Source organism: Pristis pectinata, chromosome 37 (genome assembly GCF_009764475.1).
Source record: "Pristis pectinata isolate sPriPec2 chromosome 37, sPriPec2.1.pri, whole genome shotgun sequence".
Taxonomy (NCBI): Eukaryota; Metazoa; Chordata; class Chondrichthyes; order Rhinopristiformes; family Pristidae; genus Pristis; species Pristis pectinata.
The window spans coordinates 11,350,157-11,376,069 of record NC_067440.1 but is presented as its reverse complement, the minus strand read 5'-3'; the positions used below and the strand labels follow the sequence as shown (position 1 = coordinate 11,376,069).

At 50.4% G+C, this 25,913-nt stretch overlaps 1 protein-coding gene across 1 annotated transcript; it reads left to right on the top strand.

The window, feature by feature from the left end:
- Positions 1-6,161: 6,161 nt before the first annotated feature.
- LOC127586636 (uncharacterized) lies at positions 6,162-7,349 on the top strand. The gene has a single exon (XM_052044751.1). The coding sequence runs from the start codon at positions 6,162-6,164 to the stop codon at positions 7,347-7,349; it is 1,188 nt and encodes a 395-aa protein (XP_051900711.1).
- Positions 7,350-25,913: the final 18,564 nt, after the last annotated feature.

Below are 25,913 nucleotides of genomic sequence, written 5' to 3'. Positions count from 1 at the left end.
ACTTAGATAGACACATGAATGATAGAGAAATGGAGGGCTATGTGGGAGGGAAGGGTTAGATAGATCTTAGAGCAGGATAAAATGTCGGCACAACATCATGGGCCGAAGGGCCTGTACTGTGCTGGAATGTTCTATGTTCTATGTTCAAATTTCTACAGATGTGCGGTGGGGAGCATTCTGACTGGTTGCATCACCACCTGGTATGGAGGCTCCAACGCACAGGATCGCAAGAGGCTGCAGGGGGTGTAGACTCAGCCAGCTCCATCACGGGCACAACCCTCCCCGCCATCGAGGACGTCTTCAAGAGGCGGTGCCTCAAGAAGGCGGCATCCATCACTGAGGACCCTCACCACCCGGGACATGCCCTCTTCTCATTACTACCACCAGGGAGGAGGTACAGGAGCCCGAAGACCAACACTCAGCAATTCAGGAACGGCTTCTTCCCCTCCACCGTCAGATTCCTGAACGGTCCGTGAACCCATGAACACTCCCTCGTTATTCCTTTTTATTGCGCTATTTATTTATTTCTGTGATTTATGGATTTTTATGTCCTGCTCTGTACGGCTGCCGCAAACAACAAAACTTCACGTCATACATCAGTGATAATAGACTTGGTTCTGAATGAGGGCGAACATGCGCCAGTCTATCTTCTACCTCTATAGCTGTCTTTGAACATCAAGGAATTACATTGTCCTGGGTTTCAACTATGATATTTAATGCAGAATTTTGCTTCTCAAAGCACATACAGAGGACGGAGTCACAGGCAGTCTTCATCTCAACAACAAGGGAGTTTTGTCATTGATACTGTTGGAAGTGTCCTGACTGGTTGCATCACGGTCTGGGACGGCAATTCGAATGAGCAGGAATGTAAGAAGTTGCAGAGAGTAGTGGACTCAGCCAAGTACATCACGGGCACATCCCTCCCCACCATCGGGAGTATCTACAGGAGGTGCTGCCTCAAGAAGGCAACATCCATCATCAAAGATCCCCACCATCCGGACCATGCCATCTTCTCACAGCTCCCATCGGGCAGGAGGTCCAGAAGCCTGAAGTCCCACACCACCAGGTTCAGGAACAGCTACTTCCCTTCAACCATTTGGTTCTTGAACCAACCAGCACAACCCTAATCACTGCCTCAGTACAGCAACACTGGGACCACTTTGTACAGCAATGGGCTTTTTAAAAATTCTAATTGTGTTCTTTCTTGTAAAAATTATGTATCATTTATGTTTAGTTAATGTTTTTCTTGTGAATGCTGCTCTGTGCCTGTGATGCTGCTGCAAGAAAGTTTTTCACTGCACCCGTGCACACATGGACTTGTGCAGATGACAATAAACCCGACTTTGACTTTTGACTCAATGCTGCAATGAAGTGATGGTTCTCTCCCCGAGGTTGCGGAGTCTTTGGAACCCTCTTGCTTGGAGGACAGTACTAGAGTCCTTAAGGCAGAGGGAGACCGGTTATCAAGAGGGGAGGGGGTTGAAGGTCCACAGTCAGATCAGCCGTGGTCATTTTGGTTGGTGGGCTAGGTGTGAGGGGCCGAATGGCCAGAACTCCTCCTCCCCAAATTCTCCGTGGCCGGTGGGGTCCAACAGCGACTCTGGGAAAACAAGGAGAGGTTGTGCTGGGAGGGGGCACAAGAGGGTCAACAGAGGCTCTGTGACCTGAAAGTGTTTCTCTCTCCACAGATGCTGCCCAGCCAGATGAGAGTTTCCAGCACGCTTTTATTCTTGTTTCAGATTTCCAGCATCCGCAGATATTAGTTTTCAGAAACATCTCACGAGCTGCAAGCAGGCCGCCGAAGAGCACACACAAATCAGAGGAGATCGCTCGCTCCTTCCACCTTGCTGGATCAACAACGTGGTGGGACCACCTTCACTAGAAGCTCGGAGGAGACAAAGCTTTAGACCAACAAGCGGGCTAGGGTGAGTGTTCTGGGGGGCATCAGGGAAACCATCTGTCATCACCTGAGGTCATCACCCTCTTGGGTGAGAGTTAGGTCATTGAGATATAGAAAGAAACCTTTCCTACAGAGTGCATCAGAGGTGGGTGTTTCCTTTGGCTGGGGTCCTGGGGAACAAAGAGGTTGGCCATTCAGGACAGAGATGGGGTGAGATCTCCTCGCCAGAGGGTGGTGAATCTTTGAAATTCTCTCCTTCCTGAGGCTCTGTCACTGAGGATATTTGGGATGGAGATCAATAGGTTTTTTATGGAGACTAAATCAAGGGGTTAGTGAATTTGAACTTGAGTGTGCAAAAGAGAATCTGAGGTCTCACCTAAGAGCAGGAAAGGGATCAAGTTATTTCTTTCTCTGAAGGCCAAGAGTTGTTGGGACTTGGTACCTGAGACGAGAGTTACTGACAACTTTTAAAACAATTCGTCGGTGGTCCACGAGGAGTGGCGTTAGATGTGACGGCAGGGTGTGGGGAAGTGGTGGACAATACCCCAGGCCATCCACACTGGACAGTGACCATGGTGGGCAGGGGTCTGCTTGTGAGGAAGAGGTAAAGGACCCTCATTCCCTCTCTCCTCCCCAGGGCAGCAGGAGGTGTGAGAGGAGTCACACGGGGAGCTGGGGATGCATCAAACCAAGGGCAAACTTTCCAGTCCAAACTCGTTCTCACTGCCAGCAACTTCCTGCGGGGGTCCTGAAATAAAACAGAGGGAAATTTTAATTTATTGTAACATCTTCACACGTCACAGGTGAATTTACTGGGGGTCCCAGGGAGCGTGTTGGTATTTACAGGGGGTCCTGGGGAGTGCGTCGGTATTTACAAGGGTCCCGGGGAGAGTGTTGGTATTTAAGAGGGTCCTGTGGAGTGTGTCGGTATTTACAGGGGTCCCAGTGAGTGCGTCGGTATTACAGGGGGTCCCCGTGGAGTGCGCTGGTATGTACAGGGGGTCCCGGGTAGAGTGTTGGTATTTACAGGGGGTCCTGTGGAGTGTGTCGGTATTTACAAGGATCCCAGCAGAATGAAGAGTGGAAAGTGGCAGAAAATGGCAGGAAAACTTAGATACACAGTTCCGATCTCCATATCCCTGGGTCAGACCACACTGGGAGCACTGGGCACAGTTCCAGTATCCATACCCCTGGGTCAGACCACACCTGGGAGCACCGTGCACAGTTCCGGTCTCCATACCCCTGGGTCAGACCACACTGGGAGCACTGGGCACAGTTCCGGTCTCCATACCCCTGGGTCAGACCACACTGGGAGCACCGTGCACAGTTTCTGGTCTCCATACCCCTGGGTTAGGCCACACTGGAGCACTGGGCACAGTTCCGGTCTCCATACCCCTGGTGTCAGACCACACTGGAGCACTGGGCACAGTTCCAGTCTCCATACCCCTGGGTTAGACCACACTGGGAGCACTGGGCACAGTTCCGGTCTCCATACCCCTGGGTCAGACCACACTGGGAGCACTGGGCACCGTTCCAGTCTCCATACCCCTGGTTAGACCACACTGGGAGCACTGGGCACAGTTCCAGTCTCCATACCCCTGGGTCAGACCACACTGGGAGCACTGGGCACAGTTCCGGTCTCCATACCCCTGGGTCAGACCACACTGGGAGCACCGTGTACAGTTCTGGTCTCCATACCCCTGGGTTAGGCCACACTGGGAGCACTGGGCACAGTTCCAGTCTCCATACCCCTGGGTTAGACCACACTGGGAGCACTGGGCACAGTTCCGGTCTCCATACCCCTGGGTCAGACCACACTGGGAGCACTGGGCACAGTTCCAGTCTCCATACCCCTGGGTTAGACCACACTGGGAGCACTGGGCACAGTTCTGGTCTCCGTATCCCTGAGATGAAAGAGTTGTCTTTTCGGGAAAGGTTGTGCAGGTTGGTGTTTCATACAATGAGAGGCAAAGGTTAAAGCCAAAATGTTCTGTGGGTGCTGGGAGGGTGTTTGCCTGGGGGGGGGGGGGGGGTCTAGAAACACTTTCAGAGGAAGGCATCAACTATTTAAGTCGGGGATTTCTCTGAGAGTTGGGTATCTATGGAATATCCTGGCTCGGACTGTGTAGGAATATACAATGAACGGTCGGGCCCTGGGGAGTGCTGTAGAACAGAGTTCAACTACATTGTCAACTGAAAGTGGTGTCACAGGTAGACAGGGTGGTGAAGAAGGCGTTTGGCACGGTGGCCTTCATTGGTCAGGGCACTGAGTTGGGACATTATTGTAGTTGTACAAGCCGTCGGTGAGACCGCACTTGGAGTATTGTGCTTCGTTTTGACTGTCCTGCTATAGGAATATCAGAAGTACAGGGATATATAAAGCTGGAAAGAGCGCAGAGGGAGATTTACAGGGATGTTGCCGGGACTCGAGGGACCGGGTTATGGAGAGAGGTTGAGCAGGCTTGGACTTTATTCCTTGGAACATAGGACACGGAGGGATGACCAAGTAGAGGTGTATAAAATAATGAGGGACATTAATAGAGAGGGTGAATGCACACAGTCTCTTTACCCAGGGTTGGGGAATCAAGAACTCGAGGGCACAGGTGAGAGGGGAAGTATTTAAAAGGGACCTGAGGGGCAACTTCTTCACCCAGAGTACATGGAACGAGCTGCCAGAGGAAGTGTTTGAGGCAGGTACATGAACATTTAAAAGGCACTTGGACAGGTACATGGAGAGGGAAGGTTTGGATGGACATGGGCCAACTGTGGGCAAGTGGGATTAGCTTGGTGCGCACCATGGACGGGTTGGGCTGAATGTGCTGTAAGACTCCATAACTATGTAGGCTGAGATTGGCAGGGGGTTTGAGGGAAGGGACGGGCTTGGATGTGGTCAAGTGGGCGTTCTGACAGGACGTGTAGGAGACTTGCCTTTCCTCCTGCAGAGAAAGTACGCCAGGAAGACTATGACCACTCCGCCTATGGTCACCGCTGCCATGACGGTGACCTTGCCCAGTGTCCAGGTGGAAATCTGCTCCCCGTGTTTCTGGAAGTCCTTCCATTGATCAAGGGGATAGACTTTGTGCTGCATGCCCCCCTCTGGTGTGGTGCGCCTGTGATTAGGTCCCCCCGTCCCGTGGGGAACAGCCGTGGCGAGGTCCCCACGTCCTGTAACTGAGGGGAGGAAGACGCTGGTCAATTCGGCCCCTCTGCTCGTTCCTATCCCATTCCAGCCTCCCCCATCTCTCTGCTGCTCACCCCAGGCTCTCATCTATATTCATCCCATCTCCCAGCACTTGGGCCGTGGCCTTCTCTGCCCGGGTCGCAATCTGGGCACTTCGTCAGTGCCGTCAGTGACTTCCACCTCTCTCCCCGGCAGTGTGTTCCAGGTACTCGCCGCTCTCTGGGTGAGAAAGGTCCCCCCTCACATCCCCTCTAAACCTCTACCCCTTTCCTCTAAATCTACGTCCTCTAGCTCTGATAAGTGGGAAGGTTTCCTGAGGTCTACCCTCTCTGTACTCCTCATCCCCTCGTAACCCCCTCCACATCAGGGAAGACAGTCCCTCTCTCCTCAGCACTGACATCTCCCCTTTAATGGGGTTAAATCGCCTTTAATAGGCAACCAAAGATCTGAGCTGGGACCGTGGACGGGGTCTCCATGTACCACTCAGCCCCCTCCACCCCTGCAGACCCACTCCGTACTTTGATCCACACCTGCTTCCGCGACCAGCCCAGGATTTTCCTTCTCCTTCCGAGCCATGGCTGAAGGTCCATCTGTTGAGTGAGCAGCCATCTTGGGAAGGTCTGTGGCGGAAGGATGTGTGGAATGAATGGCCATCTTGGGAAGGTCAGTGGTGGAAGGATGTGTGGAATGAACGGCCACGTTGGGAGGGTCAGTGGTGGAAGGATGTGTGGAATAAACAGCCATGTTGGGAAGGTCAGTGGCAGGATGATCTGTGGAATTAACAACCACGTTGGGAAGGTCAGCAGCAGAAGGATGTGTGGGATGAACGGCCATGTTGGGAGGGTCAGTGGCGGAAGGATGTGTGGAATGAATGGCCATCTTGGGAAGGTCAGTAGAGGAAGGATGTGTGGAGTGAACGGCCATGTTGGGAAGGTCAGTGGCGGAAGGATGTGTGGAATGAACGGCCATCTTGGGAAGGTCAGTAGAGGAAGGATGTGTGGAATGAATGGCCATGTTGGGAAGGTCAGTGGCAGGATGATCTGTGGAATTAGCGACCATGTTGGGAAGGTCTGTGGCGGAATGATGTGTGGAATGAACGGCCATGTTGGGAAGGTCAGTGGCGGAAGGATGTGTGGAATGAACGGCCATCTTGGGAAGGTCTGTGGCGGAATGATGTGTGGAATGAACAGCCATGTTGGGAAGGTCAGTGGCAGGATGATCTGTGGAATTAACAACCACGTTGGGAAGGTCTGTGGCGGAATGATGTGTGGAATGAACGGCCATGTTGGGAAGGTCAGTGGTGGAAGGATGTGTGGAATGAACGGCCATGTTGGGAAGGTCAGTGGCAGGATGATCTGTGGAATTAACAACCACGTTGGGAAGGTCTGTGGCGGAATGATGTGTGGAATGAACGGCCATGTTGGGAAGGTCAGTGGCGGAAGGATGTGTGGAATGAACGGCCATCTTGGGAAGGTCTGTGGCGGAATGATGTGTGGAATGAACGGCCATGTTGGGAAGGTCAGTGGCAGGATGATCTGTAGAATTAACAACCACGTTGGGAAGGTCTGTGGCGGAATGATGTGTGGAATGAACGGCCATGTTGGGAAGGTCAGTGGTGGAAGGATGTGTGGAATGAACGGCCATGTTGGGAAGGTCAGTGGCAGGATGATCTGTGGAATTAACAACCACGTTGGGAAGGTCTGTGGCGGAATGATGTGTGGAATGAATGGCCATGTTGGGAAGGTCAGTAGAGGAAGGATGTGTGGAATGAATGGCCATCCTGGGAAGGTCAATGGAGGAATGATGTGTGGAATGAACGGCCACGTCGGGAAGGTCAGTAGAGGAAGGATGTGTGGAATGAACAGCCATGTTGGGAAGGTCAGTGGCAGGATGATCTGTGGAACTAACAACCACGTTGGGAAGGTCTGTGGCGGAATGATGTGTGGAATGAACAGCCATATTGGGAAGGTCAGTAGAGGAAGGATATGTGGAATGAACGGCCATGTTGGGAAGGTCTGTGGCGGAACGATGAGTGAACTGAACAGCCATGTTGGGAAGGTCAGTAGAGGAAGGATGTGTGATCTGAACGGCCATGTTGGGAAGGTCTGTGGCGGAACGATGAGTGAACTGAACGGCCACGTTGGGAAGGTCAGTAGAGGAAGGATGTGTGGAATGAGCGGCCATGTTGGGAAGGTCTGTGGCGGAAGGATGAGTGAACTGAATGATCTTGGTGACAGTTTCCCTGGTCAGATGGTTCCTTTCAGTTGACCGTGAAGCTTCAACAGGTGGCAAACCCACTCTCCTTTGAACTGAAGGATTCTTCGGTCTTCTCTTGCATTTTTCTGCAACATTTTGGCACAAACATTAATTCTGGGTTCTGTACAGCAGATCACACCACACTGAACAAAGTGGCCCCAGACCTGTACCCCCTCGCTCCCCCCCACCCCCCATCCCGCGCTCACACACCCGCGCTGCTGGTTGGACAACCCCTCGATGTCTCCATCCCTCCCCACCCTCCTCACTGCTCCCCTCGTTCCCCTCTCCCCTTCCGATACCCCCTCATCGAGTTCCAGGCACTCCTCCAATTCCAGCCTCTCCCTCCTCAGCACCCCTCCCACGGAGCCAGTGTGCCGGGCTTGGGAGTTGGGAATACCAAGCAGGTCAGGCAGCCTTCTGACTGGGTGCATCACGGCCTGGTGTGGGAATTCCACAGGAACTCAAGAGGCTGCAGAGAGCAGTGGGACTCAGCCAGTTCCATCGCGGGCGCAGCTCTCCCCACCGTCGAGGACGTCTACAAGAGGCGACGTCTCAGGAAGGCGACACCCATCATCGGGGACCCCCACCATCCGGGCCGTGCCCTCTTCTCGATGCTGCCATCAGGCAGGAGGTACAGGAGCCTGAAGACCCACACCTCGAGGTTCAACAACAGCTTCTTCCCCACTGCCGTCAGGTTCATGAACCCACCTGAAAAACCCCAACACTACCTCACGGTATATTTCTTTTATCTCTCTTAGTCCTGCGACTGGTGTTGTTTATTTTGTCGTGTGAGTTATGTATAATTGATGTTAATTTAAGTTTACGTTAACTAATGTTTGTCATGTCTGTAACGTACTGAACTGTTGCTGCAAAAGGCCAATCTTCACGGCATTTATACCCTGGGCATGTAGGACAATGATAATATACTTGAACCTGATCTGCAGAGATGTTTCCAGGCAACATTGAGAGAGATGGAGAGAGAGAGAGAGAGAGAGAAAGAAAAATACCATAACTGGTCGGCATGGACCAGTTGGGCCAAAGGGCCTGTTTCTGTGCTGTGTGACTCTGTGACTCTATGCGAGGGGAGCGCAGGGGACGTGGATGTGGGTGGAGCTGTCCGAGAGAGGGGAATGGAGGCTTTGTTCATTGCGGCCGGTGTGTCTGAAGGAGGTGCGCACGAAGAGCGTGAATGCGGACAAATAGCAAAACAAAACTGTGGGAAAGGTGAGGTACGGATGTCGGCAGATGTGGGAACCTGGAAGAACGGGAAAGTAAGCAAGTCAGGCAGTGTCCATGGAGGGCGAGTGGGTGAGTTAATGTGAGAGGTGAAGGACCTCTCATCAGAACTGGCCAGTCCTGGCACAAACAGCAAAGGCAGGTTATCTGAAGTTGGTGTAACTCAGTCCTGAGGTGCCGGGTTTGAAGTTGGGCCGTACCTTGTGTTGGGCATCGTAAGGGGGCAGCAGGTCAGTCAGGGTAAGAATGGGACAGTCAATGAAAGAGGGAAGAAACTGGTAATTGGTTTATTAATTGGTTTATCATGGAAACCAGCCTCCCCTCCATGGACAACCTCTCGCTGCCTTGGTGAAGCAGCCCGCATAATCAAAGACCCCACCAACCCGGGACATTCTCTCTTCTCTCATCTCCCAACAGGAGCCTGAGGGCACGTGCCACCAGGCTTGAGGACAGCTTCTACCCCACTGTGATAAGACTGTTGAACGGTTCCCTTATATGATGAGATGGACTCTTGACCTCACAATCTACCTTGTTGTGACCTTGCACCTTATTGCACTGCACTTTCTCTGTAGCTGTGACACTTTACTCTGTACTGATATTGTTTTTACCTGTACTACCTCAATGCACTCTGTACTAACTCAATGTAACTGCACTGTGTAATGAATTGACCTGTACGATCGGTATGCAAGACAAGTTTTTCCCTGTAAATCGGTACCAATTATTGTCACATGTACCAAGATACAGTGAAAAGCTTTTGTTTACATGCCATCCAGACAGATCATTCCGTACATTAGGATATTGAGGTAGTAGAAAGGACAACAGAATGCAGAATGTAGTGTTACAGCTGCAGAGAAAGTGCAGTGCAGGCAGACAATAAGGTGCAAGGGCCACGACGAGGTAGATTGGGAGATCAAGAGTTCATCTTTTGGCCCATGAGAGGTCTGTTCAAGAGTCTGATAACAGTGGAATAGAAGCTGTCCTTGAGCCTGGTGGTACGTGCTTTCAAGCTTTTGTATCTTCTGCCTGATGGGAGGGGGGAGAAGAGAGAATGTCCCGGGTGGGAGGGGTCCTTGATCGTGTCGGCTGCTTTCTTTAGGCAGCGGGAAGTGTAGACGGAGTCCATTGAGGGCAGGCTGGTTTGTGTGATGGACTGGGCTGTGTCCACAGCTCTCTGCAGACTGGAAACTCAGGATCACTGTTGTGGACGGAACAGCCTCAGACGTGGTAGTTGTCGTCTGCATGCACACTACATTGGCACCTTGTTCCAATGACTGCACAGTCACACCCGGTGAGTGAGGTACCTACTCTGTTCGTCAATGAACTCCCGAAGTTGCTTCACCCAGTCCTGCTCAGGGTTGGCACAGAGGCGCTTCGAGTCCCTGGTAAGAAATCTGCAATAGTTGATAGAAGAGGTTTCAGGACATTGAGGGAAGATGGTAAATGGCCCTTCGAAACAAAGGTCAGTTCAAGACGCAGAGACACGGAGTGAATAAAACTGGGGGCAGCACGGACAAAAGCTATTGCAAGGTGCAGCTGAAAGTTCCTGTCACCTAACCCAGGGGTATGGAGACCGGAACTGTGCACGGTGCTCCCAGTGTGGTCTGACCCAGGGATACGGAGACCAGGACTGTACATGGTGTTCCCAGTGTGGTCTGACCCAGGGGTATGGAGACCGGAACTGTGCGGGTGCTCCCAGTGTGGTCTAACCCAGGGATACAGAGACCGGAACTGTGCACGGTGCTCCCAGTGTGGGTCTGACTCAGGGATACGGAGACCAGGACTGTGCACGGTGCTCCAGTGTGGTCTAACCCAGGGATACAGAGACCAGAACTGTGCATGGTGCTCCCAGTGTGGTCTGACCCAGGGATACGGAGACCAGAACTGTGCACGGTGCTCCCAGTGTGGTCTGACTCAGGATATGGAAACTAGGACTGTCATGTTCTTGCTGTCAGAAGCCCCTCTGCCTCCACACTTTCTCATTCACTTGTCAGGATGTGACTGAGTGAACTGAGTCATTGGACATTCCCCAAATAGAAAGTTCCAAAGACAGAATAGTTGCAACACACCGTGATGAATTCAACACTCACTGCGTGGGAACCGGATGAACCGGAACCACTGCACCCTGGACTCATCCTGTTTGGATCAGACGGTGAACTGCAACACCACACAGTTTCGGTTTCAGATTTCTACAAAAAGGCCATCCGGCCCATCAAGCCTGCCCCATCCCATCACATGCCACATTGCAGGTATACTAAACATCGGTTGGGTCGCACTTGGAATCCCACATGTCGTTCCGCTTCCCACGCTCCAGGAAGGATGTGATGGCGCTGCAGAGGGTGCAGAGCAGATTCACGGGGATGTGGCCCGGGATGGAGTGTTTCAGTAATGAGGTGAGACAGGAGAGGGAAATGTCTTGTCTTGACTGAGGTGTATAATATTATGAGGGGTATAGCTGGCGTAGAATGGAAACTCTTCCCCAGACCAGAGGTAGATAAAACTAGAGGATGTAGATTTGGGGGAAGGGGGCAGAGAACTGAGGGGGGCCTTCCTTCACCCAGAGAGCGGTGAGGACCTGGAACACACTGCCAGCGAGAGAGGTGGAAACAGAGTCACTGACACCATTTAAGAATTGTCTGGACGAGCACTTGAATCGCCCAGGGATAGAAGTCTACGGGCCAAGTGCTGGGGGAATGGGGTTAATACGGATGGTTCCCTGGTCAGTGTGGACGCTGTGGGCCAGATTTTTTAAGATAAGATCTTTATTAGTCACATGTACATCGAAACACACAGTGAAATGCATCTTTTGCATGGGGCATTCTGGGGGCAGCCCGCAAGTGTCGCCACGCTTCCGGTGCCAACATAGCACGCCCACAACTTCCTAACCCGTACGTCTTTGGAATGTGGGAGGAAACTGGAGCACTCTATGTCAACAGCCCTTAATTAAGAAGACCACAAATGTACCCAGTACACCAGTGTTTTCTCACCAATGTTCTGTACAGTTGTAGCGAGCGTCTCTTGTTTGGCAGTGAGGGTCCATTTGCTGCACCTTCTGAGCGAGATATCTAGACCCCTCTGGGGTTTAAATCACAAGGACAGCCCAGTGGCGCAGTGGGTAGAGCTGCTGCCTCACAGCTCCAGAGACCTGGGTTCGATCCTGACCTTCTGCGCTCTGTGTGCGCACACATGCGTGTGTGTGCGTGTAGTTTGCACCTCCTCCCTGTGACCACGTGGGTCTCCCCCGGGTGCTCTGGTTCCCTCCCACGTCCCAACGACATGCGGGGTCGATGGGTTAATTGACCCTTAGTGAGGGGTAGAATCTGGGGTGGGGGGGGGAAGGAGTTGATGGGAAGGTGGGGAGAATAAAATGGGATTAGTATAAATGGACCGAAGGGCCTGTATGACTCGATGACCTTTCTATTCTTTCTACTCTGGCAGATAATGTTATAGTCTTTAATCCCTGCTGTGTGAAGTTGTTCTTCTTCACACCTCTGTTGTTGATCTGATGTGAAGATCTTTTCAGATGTGCCATTATCCGTTTATTTAACACCTCTCCATTTTATTTAGCCCTGGGGTGTTAAATTTGTCAATCTCCGCACACTCCCTGCAGATAAATTCCTGTGACTGTATCCAGAACAACTATTGCCAGTGGAAATGTTGCCAGCTTGAGAGGGCCAGTGCTTGCGTTAGAAACCCAGATGTTTAGATCTGTAAATGACGAGACCACAGCTTCGTTGAAACTGAGGGCAGTTGAGAAGGGTCCAGGGAGAGGGAGTTGAGGAGGCGGAGGGAGTTCACTGGAACTGTTCTGGGGCTGCTCTGGAGAAGGTGGGGTTCTCGCTGGAGCAGAGAGATGGCTCGATAGAAGTGGACAATAAGGACGGAGGGAGAGGGAAGACGTTCCTCGGACCAGGAGGGTTCGGGTGGCCACGGATCGGAAATTCGGGGGGAGGTTGGAGGCAGATATGAGGAACCTTTTTTCTTTCAACAAAGCGTGGAGGATCTGAAACGCAGTGCGCAGGAGGAAAACGGGGGTGGAGGGGTGCGGTGTGGGTAACCAGAATGGAAGCGAGAGGGTCATTCCCCTGTGGGCTAGCATGACTCAATGGGCTAAAGGGCCTCTCCCCTCCCCCCTCTCCCCGCAGCGACTCTCGGATTTAATTTAAGTAGAATGTAGATCAGTACAGCACAGGTCTGGCCTCACCAAGAACCATAGAACCACAGAACACTACAGCACAGAAAACAGGCCATTCGGCCATTCTAGTCTGTGCCAAAACTTTATTCCACTAGTCCCATTGACCTGCACCCAGTCCATAACCCTCCAGACCTCTCCCGTCCATGTATCTATCCAATTTATTCCCAAAACTTAAGAGTGAGCCCGCATTTACCACATCAGATGGCAGCTCGTTCCACAATCCCACCACTCTCTGAGTGAAGAAGTTCCCCCTAAACCTTTCCCCCTTCACCCTAAAGCCATGTCCTCTCGTACTTATCTCTCCTAATCTAGGTGGAAAGATCCTACTCGCATTTACTCTGTCTATACCCTCATAATTTTGTGAACCTCTATCAAATCTCCCCTCATTCTTCTACGCTCCAAGGAATAAAGTCCTGACCTGTTCAATTTTTCCCTGTAACTCAACTCCTGAAGACCCGGCAACATTCTAGTAAATCTTCTCTGCACTCTTTCAATCTTACTGATATCCTTCTATAGTTAGGTGACCAGAACTGCTCACAATACTCCAAATTTGGTCTTATACAACCTCACCATAACATCCCAACTCCTATACTCAATACTTTGATTTATGAATGCCAGGATGCCAAAAGCCTTCCTTACAACCCTGTCTACCTGTGACGCCACTTTCAGGGAATTATGTACCTGAACTCCCAGATCTCTTTGTTCCTCCACACTCCTCAGTGCCCTACCATTTACTGTGTATGTCCTACCTTGATTTGTCCTTCCAAAATGCAACACCTCACACTTGTCTGCACTGTTCTGGTCAGTGCCCCAAGCACAGGTAGACAGAAAGGTGTACATGGCCTAATTCTAACTCGAAGGGCTGAATGGCCTAATTCTGCTCCTTATGATCTTAACAAGATGATGGACACACGAGGACTGCAGATGCTGGAATCTGGAGCTACAAACTGCTGCAGGAACTCAGTGGGTCGGGCAGCATCTGTGGAGGGAACTAGATAGTCGACGTTTCGGGTCAAGACCCTTCATGTGTCCTGGACCAAGACCATTCCCTGGATGTGGAGAGTCTTAGTCACTGAGAGGTTGTTCTGGCTAGGGCTGTATGCTCTGCCAACATCAAGAAAGAAGTTTAATTTTGATGCTGGAAGGTTAGGACGGTGGGACTGGAATGGACGATTGCAGAAGTTTAAGTTAACTGATGCTGTGTAGCAGCAGCAATGTTTCACTCAGTTGCGTAAGGGTTTGGAACCCTGCTTGAGATCCCTCGCCACTGATGAGCTCTTCTTTGAGTTGGCTACTGCAGGAATGCAGATTGGGAGCAGTTTTGCAGTCACAATTGCCAAGGGCAACCTTTATTCCAAATTTTCAAATTCTAGAGGACACGCATCTCACGGGGAGGAGGGAAAGGTTTAAAGGGGATGTGTGGGGCAAGGTTTTATTTTTGTCTACAGAAAGTGGTGGTGCATGGAACAGGCTGCCAGATAGAGGGGTTTAAGAGGCTATTAGACAGACACGGTGAATATGCAGGGAATGGAGGGACGTGAATCACGTGCAGGCAGAAGAGACTTAGATTAATTTGGCATCGGGGTTTGGCATGGAGATTGTGTGTTGAAGGATCTATTGCTGTTCTATGTTCTATGAAGATCAGGGGAATCAAGGGCTATGGGTGACCTTGCACCTTATTGCACTGGCACTTTCTCTGTAGCTGTGACACTCTACTCTGTACTGTTATTGTTTTTACCTGTACTACATCAATGCACTCTGTACTAACTCAGTGTAACTGCACTGTGTGATGAAATACCTGTATGATTGGTATGCAAGCCAATACTTGGTACAGAGGCTCCAATGCACAGGATCAGCAAGAGGCTGCAGAGGGGTGTAGACTCAGCCAGCTCCATCATGGGCACAACCCTCCCCACCATCGAGGACATCTTCGAGAGGTGGTGCCTCAAGAAGGCGGCATCCATCACTAAGGACGCTCACCACCCAGGACATGCCCTCTTCTTGTTACTACCATCAGGGAGGAGGTACAGGAGCCTGAAGACCCACACTCAACGATTCAGGAACAGCTTCTTCCCCTCCGCCGTCAGATTTCTGAACGGTCCCTGAACACTGCCTCGTTTTATATTGCACTATTTATATTTTTGTAATTTATAGTAATTTTATGACCTTGCACTGTACTGCTGCCATAAAACAACACATTGCATAACATATAAGTCAGTGATAATAAATCTAACTGAATCTGGTGCAGAAGGGAAGGTGAGGCCTGGGGCAGATCAGCCAATGATCAGATTGAATGGTGGCGCAGGCTAGAGTGCAGAGTTCCTTTTTTCGTACGTCACCATGAACGTTTCATACAGGTTGTGTCACCTCTCTGTTCGTGTTCGATGTTTCAGCCAGTGGAAACACATAACCCTTTTGCCTGCTCTCCCTCCTGTTCCTAGCTACCTCTTGTCCCTCCGGATTTTCTCATTCCATAACTCCCTTGCCCTGGTTGCCCTCTCCCTGTCTGCTTGCCTCAGGGACCCAGCATTGTGAGCAGATCTGCCCTGCTTCCAGTGTCCCAGAGCAACGGATGGGCAGTCACCCCTGAGCAGTACTTCCCGTGAGCTGGAACACCAGCTTCGTCCTTCCCTCCCCACAGATGCTGCCTGACCTGCTGAGTGTTTCCAGCACTTGACGATGTCACTACGATAGGTGGTATGGTAGACAGTGATCAAAAATTACAGGGGTTTCTTGATCAGCTGGGTAAGTGGGCCGAGGATTGGCAAATGGTTCTCAGTTCAGATAAGTGTGAGGTGTTGTGTTTTGGGAAGTCAAACCAGGGTAGGACTTTCACAGTGAACGGCAGGGCCCTGGGCAGTGTTGTAGAACAGAGGGACCTCAAAGAGTACAAGTGCATGGTTCCCTGACATTGGCGTTACAGGCAGACAGGGTGGTGAAGAAGGTGTTTGGCGCGCTGGCCTTCATCGGTCAGGGCACTGAGTACAGGAGTTGGAACGTTGTGTTGCAGTTGTACAGGACGTTGGTGAGACCACACCTGGGTACCGTGTACAGTTTTGGTTGCCCTGCTAGAGGAAAGACGTCATTAAGCTGGAAGTACATGGATAGGAAAGGTTTAGAGGGATATGGGCCAAACGCGGACAAATGGGATTGGATTAGATGGGTATCTCAGTCGGCATGGACTGGTTGGGCCGAAGGGCCTGTTTCTGTGCTGTGTGACTCTGTGACGCTTCCTGGACCTGGAAAGAGCCGGAACACTGAGCCGCAGGCTAAAGTGACGTATCCCGATACTCGTGGCCTGTTTGAGGTGATACTCACAGCACTGCCCTCTCTTTGTTACTGCACTTAATTGTCAGGGTATAACTCTTAAACTGGCAGAACCTTCTCCTGGGGATTTCTTCGTCAGAGTATTTCTGACAACAGGAGGAGATACCACTCGAGGCCTTGTCACCAGCGACTGCTGCAAGACAAAAGTTGGAGAAGTTGCATCTGTTTAGGCCGTGTTTGTACAGAATTCTATGATGAGCACCCTCCCTCACCACTGGATCCAGTTCTGGATTGAGCGGGGGTGGGGGAGAATCTCTCTTCCTCCATTTCACTCTGTACAGGTTTGTAACAAAAACCTTTTGTTCCAGGAGAGTCCTACAGCCGGAAACAGGCCCTTCGGCCCAACTGGTTCATGCCGACCCATCTAAGCCAGTCCCATTTGCCCGCGTTTGGCACATATCCCTCTACACCTTTCCTATCCGTGTACCTGTCCAAGTGTCTTTTAAATGTTGTTAATGTACCTGCCTCAACCACTTCCTCTGGTAGCTTGTTCCACACATGGACCACTCTCTGGGTGAAAAAGTTGCCCCTCAGGATCCTATTAAATTTCTCCCCTCCCACCTTAAACCTGTGCCCTCTAATTTTTAGTTTCCCTTTCCTGAGAAAAAGACTTGAGTGCATTCACCCTATCGATGCCCCTCATAATTTGATACACCTCTATAAGGTCACCCCTCAGTTTCCTACACTCCAAGGAATAAAGTCCCAGCCTGCCCACCCTCTCCCAATAACTCAGTCCCTCGAGTCCAGGCAACATCCTTGTAAATCTTTTCTGAGATGAGATATTTATTAGTCACATGTACATCGAAACACACAGTGAAATGCATCTTTTTTGCATAGAGTGTTCTGGGGGCAGCCCACAAGTGTCATCACGCTCCCGGCGCCAACATAGCATGCCCACAACTTCCTAACTCGTACGTCTTTGGAATGTGGGAGGAAACCGGAGCACTTGGGGGAAACCCACGCAGACACGGAGACACGGGGAGAATGTACAAACTCCTTACAGACAATGGTTGGAATTGAACCCAGGTCACTGGCGCTGTAATAGTGTTACGCTGACCGCTACACTACCAGGTTCTGCACTCTTTCCAGCTTAATGGCATCTTTCCTATAACAGGGCGACCGAAACTGTACACAATACTCCAACTGCGGCCTCACTAACCTCTAGTACAACTGCAACATAATGTCAGTCAAATCCTTTCTGTGACAAAAACACTTCTGACAAACTGTTTTTGACCTGAAACGTATTTCTCTCTCTCTCTCTCTCTCTCTCTCTCTCTCGCTCTCTCTCTCTCGCTCTCTTGCTCTCGCTCTATAGATGCTGCCTGACCTGTTGAGTGTTTCCAAAACTTCCTGGTTTCAAGAATGACAGCATTTACAGTTTTTTTTTCCAAATTCCTTCTGAACTGCAGTTACTGTTGAAGCATGGCAAACATGGTGGCCAATTTGCACACAGCAAGATCCCACAAACTATTACAGGACTGGGCCATTCAGCACCAGGTTAGTTTATTGTCATCTGCACGTCCATGTCTGCACAGGTGCAATGAAAATCTAGAGAAACAAAGGATTGCAGATGCTGGAATTTAGATGAAAGATACGATGATGCTGGAGGAACTCAGCAGGCCAGGCAGCATCCGTGGAGAAAAGCAGGCGGTCAACATTTTGGGTCCAGGACCCTTCTCCAGGACTGAAGATAGGACAAGGGGAAGCCCAATATATAGGAGGGAAAAGCAGAGCAGTGATAGGTGGACAAAAGAGGGGAGGCGGGGTGGGCACAGGGTGGTGATAGGTAGATGCAGGTAAGAGATAGTGATGGGCTGGTGCGGGGGAGGAGGGAGAGCAGATCTCCAGGAGTTTGAGGAGATTCGGTGTGTCACCACAGGCTCTTGCAAATTTCTACAGATGTACAGTGGAGAGTGTTCTGACTGGTTGCTAAGTTTTAAATCTGCCATTCAGTCAAAGTCGAGTTTATCGGCATCTGCACAAGTCCATGTGTGCACAGATGCAATGAAAAACTTACTTGCAGCAGCATCACAGGCACATAGCATCAGATAAGCAGCATTCACAAGAAAAAAATATAACTTAAACATAAATTATACATAATTTTTCCAAGAAAGAACATAATTAGAACAAAAAAATCCCTTGTAGTGCAAAGAGGTCGCAGTGTTGCTGTACTGAGGCAGTGATTAGGGTTGTGCAGGTTGGTTCAAGAACCGAATGGTTGAAGGGAAGTAGCTGTTCCTGAACCTGGTGGTGTGGGACTTCAGGCTTCTGTACCTCCTGCCCGATGGGAGCTGTGAGAAGATGGCACGGCCCGGATGGTGGGGATCTCTGACGATGGACATTGCCTTCCTGAGGCAGCACCTCCTGTAGATACTCCCGGTGGTGGGGAGGGATGTGCCCGTGATGTATTGGGCAGAGTCCACTACTCTCTGCAGCTTCTTTGTTCCTGTGCATTTGAATTGCCGTCCCAGACCGTGATGCTGCTGCAAGCAGGTGTTTCATTGCACATAGCAAGATCCCAAGAACAATTACAGGAGTGGGCCATTCAGGCCCAGGTTCCTGCTGTCTCATTCAAGGAAGATCTTGGCTGATATTTTTACCTCACCAAACTTGTGCACATGACAATAAACCTGAATTGACTTTGACTTCTGCGCAGTTGATATTATTTTTGAAACTGCCCCAAAGGCTTAGTTCGTTGACAAACCATCCTAATACGTTGTATCTGGCTTAACAACCTTTACAGCCCTGTGCCATTGCAGTAACCTTATCAAGACATCAAGACCAATCGGGGACACTGAAAGATCGCCTTACTCCGATAATCCCACACCCTCAGTGTTAGTGGTATCTGACGGGCAGATTTTCAAGACTTTTTGTATGTTACACCCGTAAGTAACCCAACACACTTTAATTCACTTTTTCTACCAAACATTACACAGCGATGTAATGAATTTCAATGAAGCCGGTGGGTTGACATGGAGTGTGGGGAACGGGGTCCCGGTGGGTTTACAGGGAGTGTGGGGAACGGGCTCCCGGTGGGTTTACAGGGAGTGGGGAACGGGTCCCGGTGGGTTTACAGGGAGTGTGGGGAACGGGTCCCGGTGGGTTTACAGGGAGTGGGGAACGGGCTCCCGGTGGGTTTACAGGGAGTGTGGGGAACGGGGTCCCGGTGGGTTTACAGGGAGTGTGGGGAACGGGGTCCCGGTGGGTTTACAGGGAGTGGGGAACGGGGTCCCGGTGGGTTTACAGGGAGTGGGGAACGGGGTCCCGGTGGGTTTACAGGGAGTGTGGGGAACGGGGTCCCGGTGGGTTTACAGGGAGTGGGGAACGGGGTCCCGGTGGGTTTACAGGGAGTGGGGAATGCTGAACCCTCAGGACTTCCGAACTATCGGAGTTTCGGGTTTTACAGCATATTTAAAATATTATACCCTTTGCTTCAGATGACTCTGAGGGCTCCTCGGACTTTCCCCGCCTCCAGAAGGCAGAATGCCGAAACGCTCAGTCAGGGGGCAATTTGGGACACTCAGCCGGATCCCTGAGGGCGTCTGTCACTCGCTCAGACTGGGCGTCGGACTAAATCCTCAGCCGGAGGTCAGAGCCTCCGAGCACGGGCGGTGTGGGAGCAAGAGACCTCCTCCGCCTCAAACACCCCGAGCTACCCCTAGACTGTGTGGCAGTGCGGGCCCTGGGGGACAGGACTTTATCCCGTATTTGGATGTGGAATCTGCGGCAAACAATGAGTTGTTGTTTGTGTTGAGTTTGTGCCAACTGCAAATCTGAGGAAACATTTAAGAAAAAACGTTGGAGAGTGGCTCCAGCCAAGGCTGGAAGTTGGCAGGGGATTGTTTAAGTTACAATCAAAGGGAAGAGAGGTATTAATGCACACTGTTATGGAGCTGTTATGTTACAAAGGCCGAATAACCCATAGTGATCTTTGTTAGATCTGCACACTCTTTCCCTCCTACTCTTGTAAATTATCTCACTCTAGCACCTGTCCGTCCCCTTTTAAAACAGGTAAATTGGTTTATTATTGTCACATGTACTGAGCAACTTGTGAAAAACCTGTCTTGCATACCGTCCATACAGATCAATTCATTACACAGTGCACTGAGGTGGTACAGGGTAAACAATACAGAATGCAGAGTAAAGTGTCACAGCTACGAGAAAGTGCAGTGCAGGCAGACAATAAGGTGCAAGGTCATAATGAGGTAGTGTGTTAGGTCAAGAATCCATTTTATCATTCATAGTCTTAAACAGCAGGGTAGAAGCTGTCCTTGAGCCTGGTGGGACGTGCTTTCAGGCTTTTGTATCTTCTGCCCGATGGGAGGGGGAGAAGAGAGAATGTCTGGGGTGGGGGGGTCTTTGACTATGTCAGCTGCTTTCCCGAGGCAGCGGGAAATGTAGACAGTCACTAATTCATTCTGCTGCCCCCACAGGCAGGCAGCCCCCTCCCCATGTAACTGTTCACTCCTCATAACCGCTCCATTTACCCCAACAAAGAGGTTCTCCTTGCACCCCCAAAGTTTCAACAGTACTTTAATACCTCTGCTGTAAAGGGCGTCCTCCCTCCCGTACAGACGGATCCTCCGTAACCCCAACTGAAAGGGGTTCCCTGTGCATCCCCTCAACACAGAGACCACTGTCCCAGTACAGAGAGGGGTCCGCAGTAGGGAGCCCGGGCTTGGGAGAGGGAGGGGGAGAGGAGGTTTACATTGTCGAGTTTCTCTGGGTGCCGGAGCAGTGCACAGAGGTAGTTCCACTGGGCTCGGAGACGGGGAACTCCGGATACACCTGGACTGATGACCAGGAAACACACACACGCGCGCGCACACACACACACACACACACACACACACACACACACACACACCCCACACACACTCACACATGCACACACACACAAACACCCAGACACACACATGCACACACACGTGTGCACACACACAAACACCCACGCACACACACATGCACACACAGACATACAAACACCCCCACACACTCACATGCACACACATGCACACACACTTGCATACACACACATGTGCACACACACGTGCACACACACACGTGTGCACACACACATACAAACACCCCCACACACAAACACCCATGCGCACACACATACACAAACACACAGAGACACAGAGACACACAAACATGCACACACACACACATGCACACACACATACACATGTGCACACACACACATGTGCACACACACATAGAAGCACCCCCCCCACACACACAAACACACACACACACATTGACACACAGAGTAAGGAAGGAAATGCAATGTTAGCATTCATTTCGAGCGGGCTAGAATATAGAAGCAAGGATGTAATGCTGAGGCTTTATAAGGCATTGGTCAGACCACATTTGGAGTATTGTGAGCACTTTTGGGCCCCGTATCAAAGGTAGGATGTGCTGGCCTTGGAGAAGGTCCAGAGGAGGTTTACAAGAATGATCCCAGGGGATAAAAAAGTTAACATATGAGAAGCGTTTGATGTCTCTGGGCTTGTACTCGCTGGAGTTTAGAAGCATGGGGGGGGGGGCGAATCTCATTGAACCTACTGAATATCGAAAGGCCTGGATAGAGTGGACATGGAGAGGATGTTTCCATCAGTGGGAGAGTCCAGGATCCGAGGGCACAACCTCAGAATAAAACCTCAGGTTAATTCCCTTTAGAACAGAAGAGGAGGAATTTCTTCAGCCAGAGGGTGGTGAATCTGTGAATTCGTTGCCACAGACGGCTGTGGAGGTCAAGTCATTGGGTGTATTTAAGTGGAGGTTGATAGGTTCTTGATTAGTAAGGGCGTCAAAGGTTACGGGGAGAAGGCAGGAGAATGGGGTTGGGAGGGGAAAATAAATCAGCCACGATCAAATGGCAGAGCAGACTCAATAGGCCGAATGGCCTAATTCTTCTCCTGTGTCTTATGGTCTCTCACACACACCCCAAACCTCACCATCTGGGTCGTGCCCTCTTCTCGATGCTGCCATCAAGCAGGAGGTACAGGAGCCTGAAGACCCACACCTCAAGGTTCAACAACAGCTTCTTTCCCACTGCCGTCAGGTTCTTGAACCCACCTGAAAAACCCCAACACCACCTTGGACTAGATTTTTCTCTCTCTCTCTCTCAACTTGCACTGGTGTTAGGTTTATTTTGTCTGTAAGTTATGTATAATTTATTTAAGTTAATGTTAACTTATGTTTGTAATGTACCAAGCTGCCACCACAGGTAGCTCATTTACATGGCATTTATACCCTGGATGTGTGTGCCCACGACAATAAACTTGAACTTGAAAACACACACACACACACACACCACACACACACACACTGTCGTGGTACAGTATGTAGCGGTTAGCGTAACGCTTTACAGCGCCAGCGACCCGGGTTCAATTCCCGTTGCTGTCTGTAAGGAGTTTGTACGTTCTCCCCGTGTCTGCGTGGGTTTCCTCCGGGTGCTCCAGTTTCCTCCCACATTCCAAAGACGTACAGGTTAGGAAGTTGTGGGCATGTTATGTTGGCGCTGGAAGCGTGGCGACACTTGCGGGCTGCCCCCAGAACACTCTACACAAAGATGCATTTCACTGTGTGTTTCGATGTACGTGAATAATAAAAAATATTTTATCTTATCACACACACACACATACTCACTCTCTCTCACACACTCACTCTCTCTCACACACACACACACTCACACACACTTATTCTCTCTCACACACTCACCCACTCACACACACTCATTCTCTCTCTCACACACTCACACACTCACACACTCATTCTCTCTCACACACTCACACACTCACACACTCATCTCTCTCTCACACACTCCCCACTCACACACACTCATTCTCTCTCTCACACACTCACACACTCACACACTCATTCTCTCTCTCACACACTCACACACTCATTCTCTCTCTCACACACTCACACACACACTCATTCTCTCTCTCACACACACACACTCACACACTCATTCTCTCTCTCACACACTCACACACTCATTCTCTCTCTCACACACTCACACACTCACACACTCATTCTCTCTCTCACACTCACCCACTCAACACACTCATTCTCTCCCTCACACACTCACACACTCACACACTCATTCTCTCTCTCACACACTCACACACTCACACACTCATTCTCTCCCTCACACACTCACACACACACTCATTCTCTCTCTCACACACACACTCACACACACACTCATTCTCTCTCTCACACACTCACACACACACCCTCTCATGCATTCACACACTCACACACACACACTCACACGCACTCACACACACTCTCTCACATAGTCACTCTCTCTCTCACACACACACACACACACACACACACACACACTCACAGACATACACACTTCACACATCTACCTCCACTCCCTCACACACAGACACACATTCACAATCACACTCGTTGGCTCACTCACACCCCATTGGGCGCAGGTGATCACTCACCCACTGTGATGAGCAGGAGATGGGCAGCAATGGCTGCCAATAGCTGTAAGCGAGACCTGTTCATATTCCTGGGAATCAGCTCTTCTGGAACAGGAGTGGGAGATTTCATAACTTCAAGGGCACAGTCACGGTAATCAGCAGAGAACTTGAGTGAGATCAGCAGAGAACTTGGGCAAATCGAAACATTGGGTTATATATTGCAGCTGGACAAGGAAGTATTACACTGCTCCATCAGAATGTGGGACTTTCTCAATTTCTTAAAGGACACCTTCACCCAGAGAAGTTAAGGAGGGGAGTGGAATATCAGTGCCAGTCCATGAGACCTCTGGGTTACAGGAAAACAGATGTTAGTTCTGGCCAAGATTTCATTTCTCTTTACCACATGGAAGGTCTCTGTATCTATTAGGTGGGATCTGGGAGTTTTGTAATTAAGATCTGAGCATCGGTGGAAACAAATGCCAAGTCAATATTACTTCATCTTCCTTTGTGACACTTTCCCAGGGTCCAGGAGCAGAATTTTAACAGGCAGGACAGATCCAATAAATTCCATAAATAAATGTGGGGTCTTTGATTATGCGGGCTGCTTCACCAAGGCAGCGAGAGGTTGTCCATGGAGGGAGGCTGGTTTCCATGATAAACCAATTAATAAACCAATTACCAGTTTCCTCCCTCTTTCATTGACTGTCCCATTCTTACCCTGACTGCTGCTGCCCCTTACGATGCCCAACACAAGGTACGGCCCAACTTCAAACCCGGCACCTCAGGACTTGAGTTACACCAACTTCAGATAACCTGCCTTTGCTGTTTGTGCCAGGACTGGCCAGTTCTGATGAGAGGTCCTTCACCTCTCACATTAACTCACCCTCTCGCCCTCCACGGACACTGCCTGACTTGCTTACTTTCCCGTTCTTCCAGATTCCTACATCTGCCGACATCCGTACCTCACCTCCCACAGTTTTGTTTTGTTATCTGTGTAGTTCTGGCCAAGATCTCATTTTCTCTTACCACAGGGAGGATCTCTGTATCTATTAGGTGGGATCTGGGAGTTTTTTAATTAAGATCTGAGCATCGGTGGAAACAAATGCCAAGTCAATTTACTTCATCTTCCTCTGTGACACTTTCCCAGCGTCAGGAGCAGAATTTTAACAGGCAGGACAGATCCAATAAATTCCAGTCCTGGCACACAGTCCAACGTCATTTGGACACGTTAATGCTTGATGGTTGGCACAGACTCCGTGTGCCTGGTTCAGTGTTTTGTTAGATGGTTCATTACCAAGGGAGACAAGGGATAAAGGTTTAATGCAGTAAAGTCATTGTCATAGAGTCATTCATACAGCACAGAAACAAGCCCACTGATCCATGCCAACTAAGATCCCCATCTAAACTAGTCCCATTTGCCCGCATTTGGCTCATATCCCTCTAAATCTTTCCTATCCGTATACCTCTTAAATATTATTAACGTACCTGCCTCAACCACTTCCTCTGGCAGCTCGTTCCATGTATGGACCACCCTTTGGGTGAAGCAGTTGCCCTTCAGGTCCCCTTTAAACCTTTTCCCCTCTCACTTTAAACCTGTGCCCTCTTAGTTTTGGACGCCAGGACTGAGTTCACTCACCCCACCTATGCCCCTCATGATGTTAATAGGTCTCCCCTCAGTCTCCTATGCTCCAAGGTAAAATATTCTAGTTGAAAGATCAGCCATGATCTCTATGAATGGGGTAGCAGGAACATGGGCCGAATGGCCCACTGCTTGTTGTGTTTTGGGGGGGGCAGTCTTTCACCAGGAGAACCACAGCAGCTTCTTCTCACTGATTGGTGGGATCAGTGGAAGGGACTATAGTCTGGGTCTCTGACCCCTCTGGGCATTTGACCCCTGTCAGCGGAGCACTCCTTTGGTGGGAGCACCATTTGCCCTCTCAGCTGCTTGGGATAGGAAGGTGGTTGAGTTATGCCTTCCCCCGGCCAACGCGGAAACTCAGAGGAATCCCTTCCATGTCCTTGGCTCGATCGACGTTGGAAACAGGAGCAGGCACTCAATCCGCAGCATCATTCATCAAGATCGTCAATGGCTTTCTCATGCCCTTAATATTGCATCATTCCAGTGATGGACCTCTGGGGTACTAAATCCAAGCACCCACCTGGGTGAGGAGATTTCTCCTCATCTCTGTCCCGAGTGGCCAACACTTATTCTGAGACCATGAGCCCTAGCTCTAGACATCTCGGTCAGGGGAAACTCTCTCCCTGGGATCCATGTAAGAAATTTGCAAATTTCAATGATGTCTTCTCATTTTCCTGAATTCCACAGTGCCAGAACCTCTCTCCCCCCCCCCCCGCCCCCAACCACCCGCT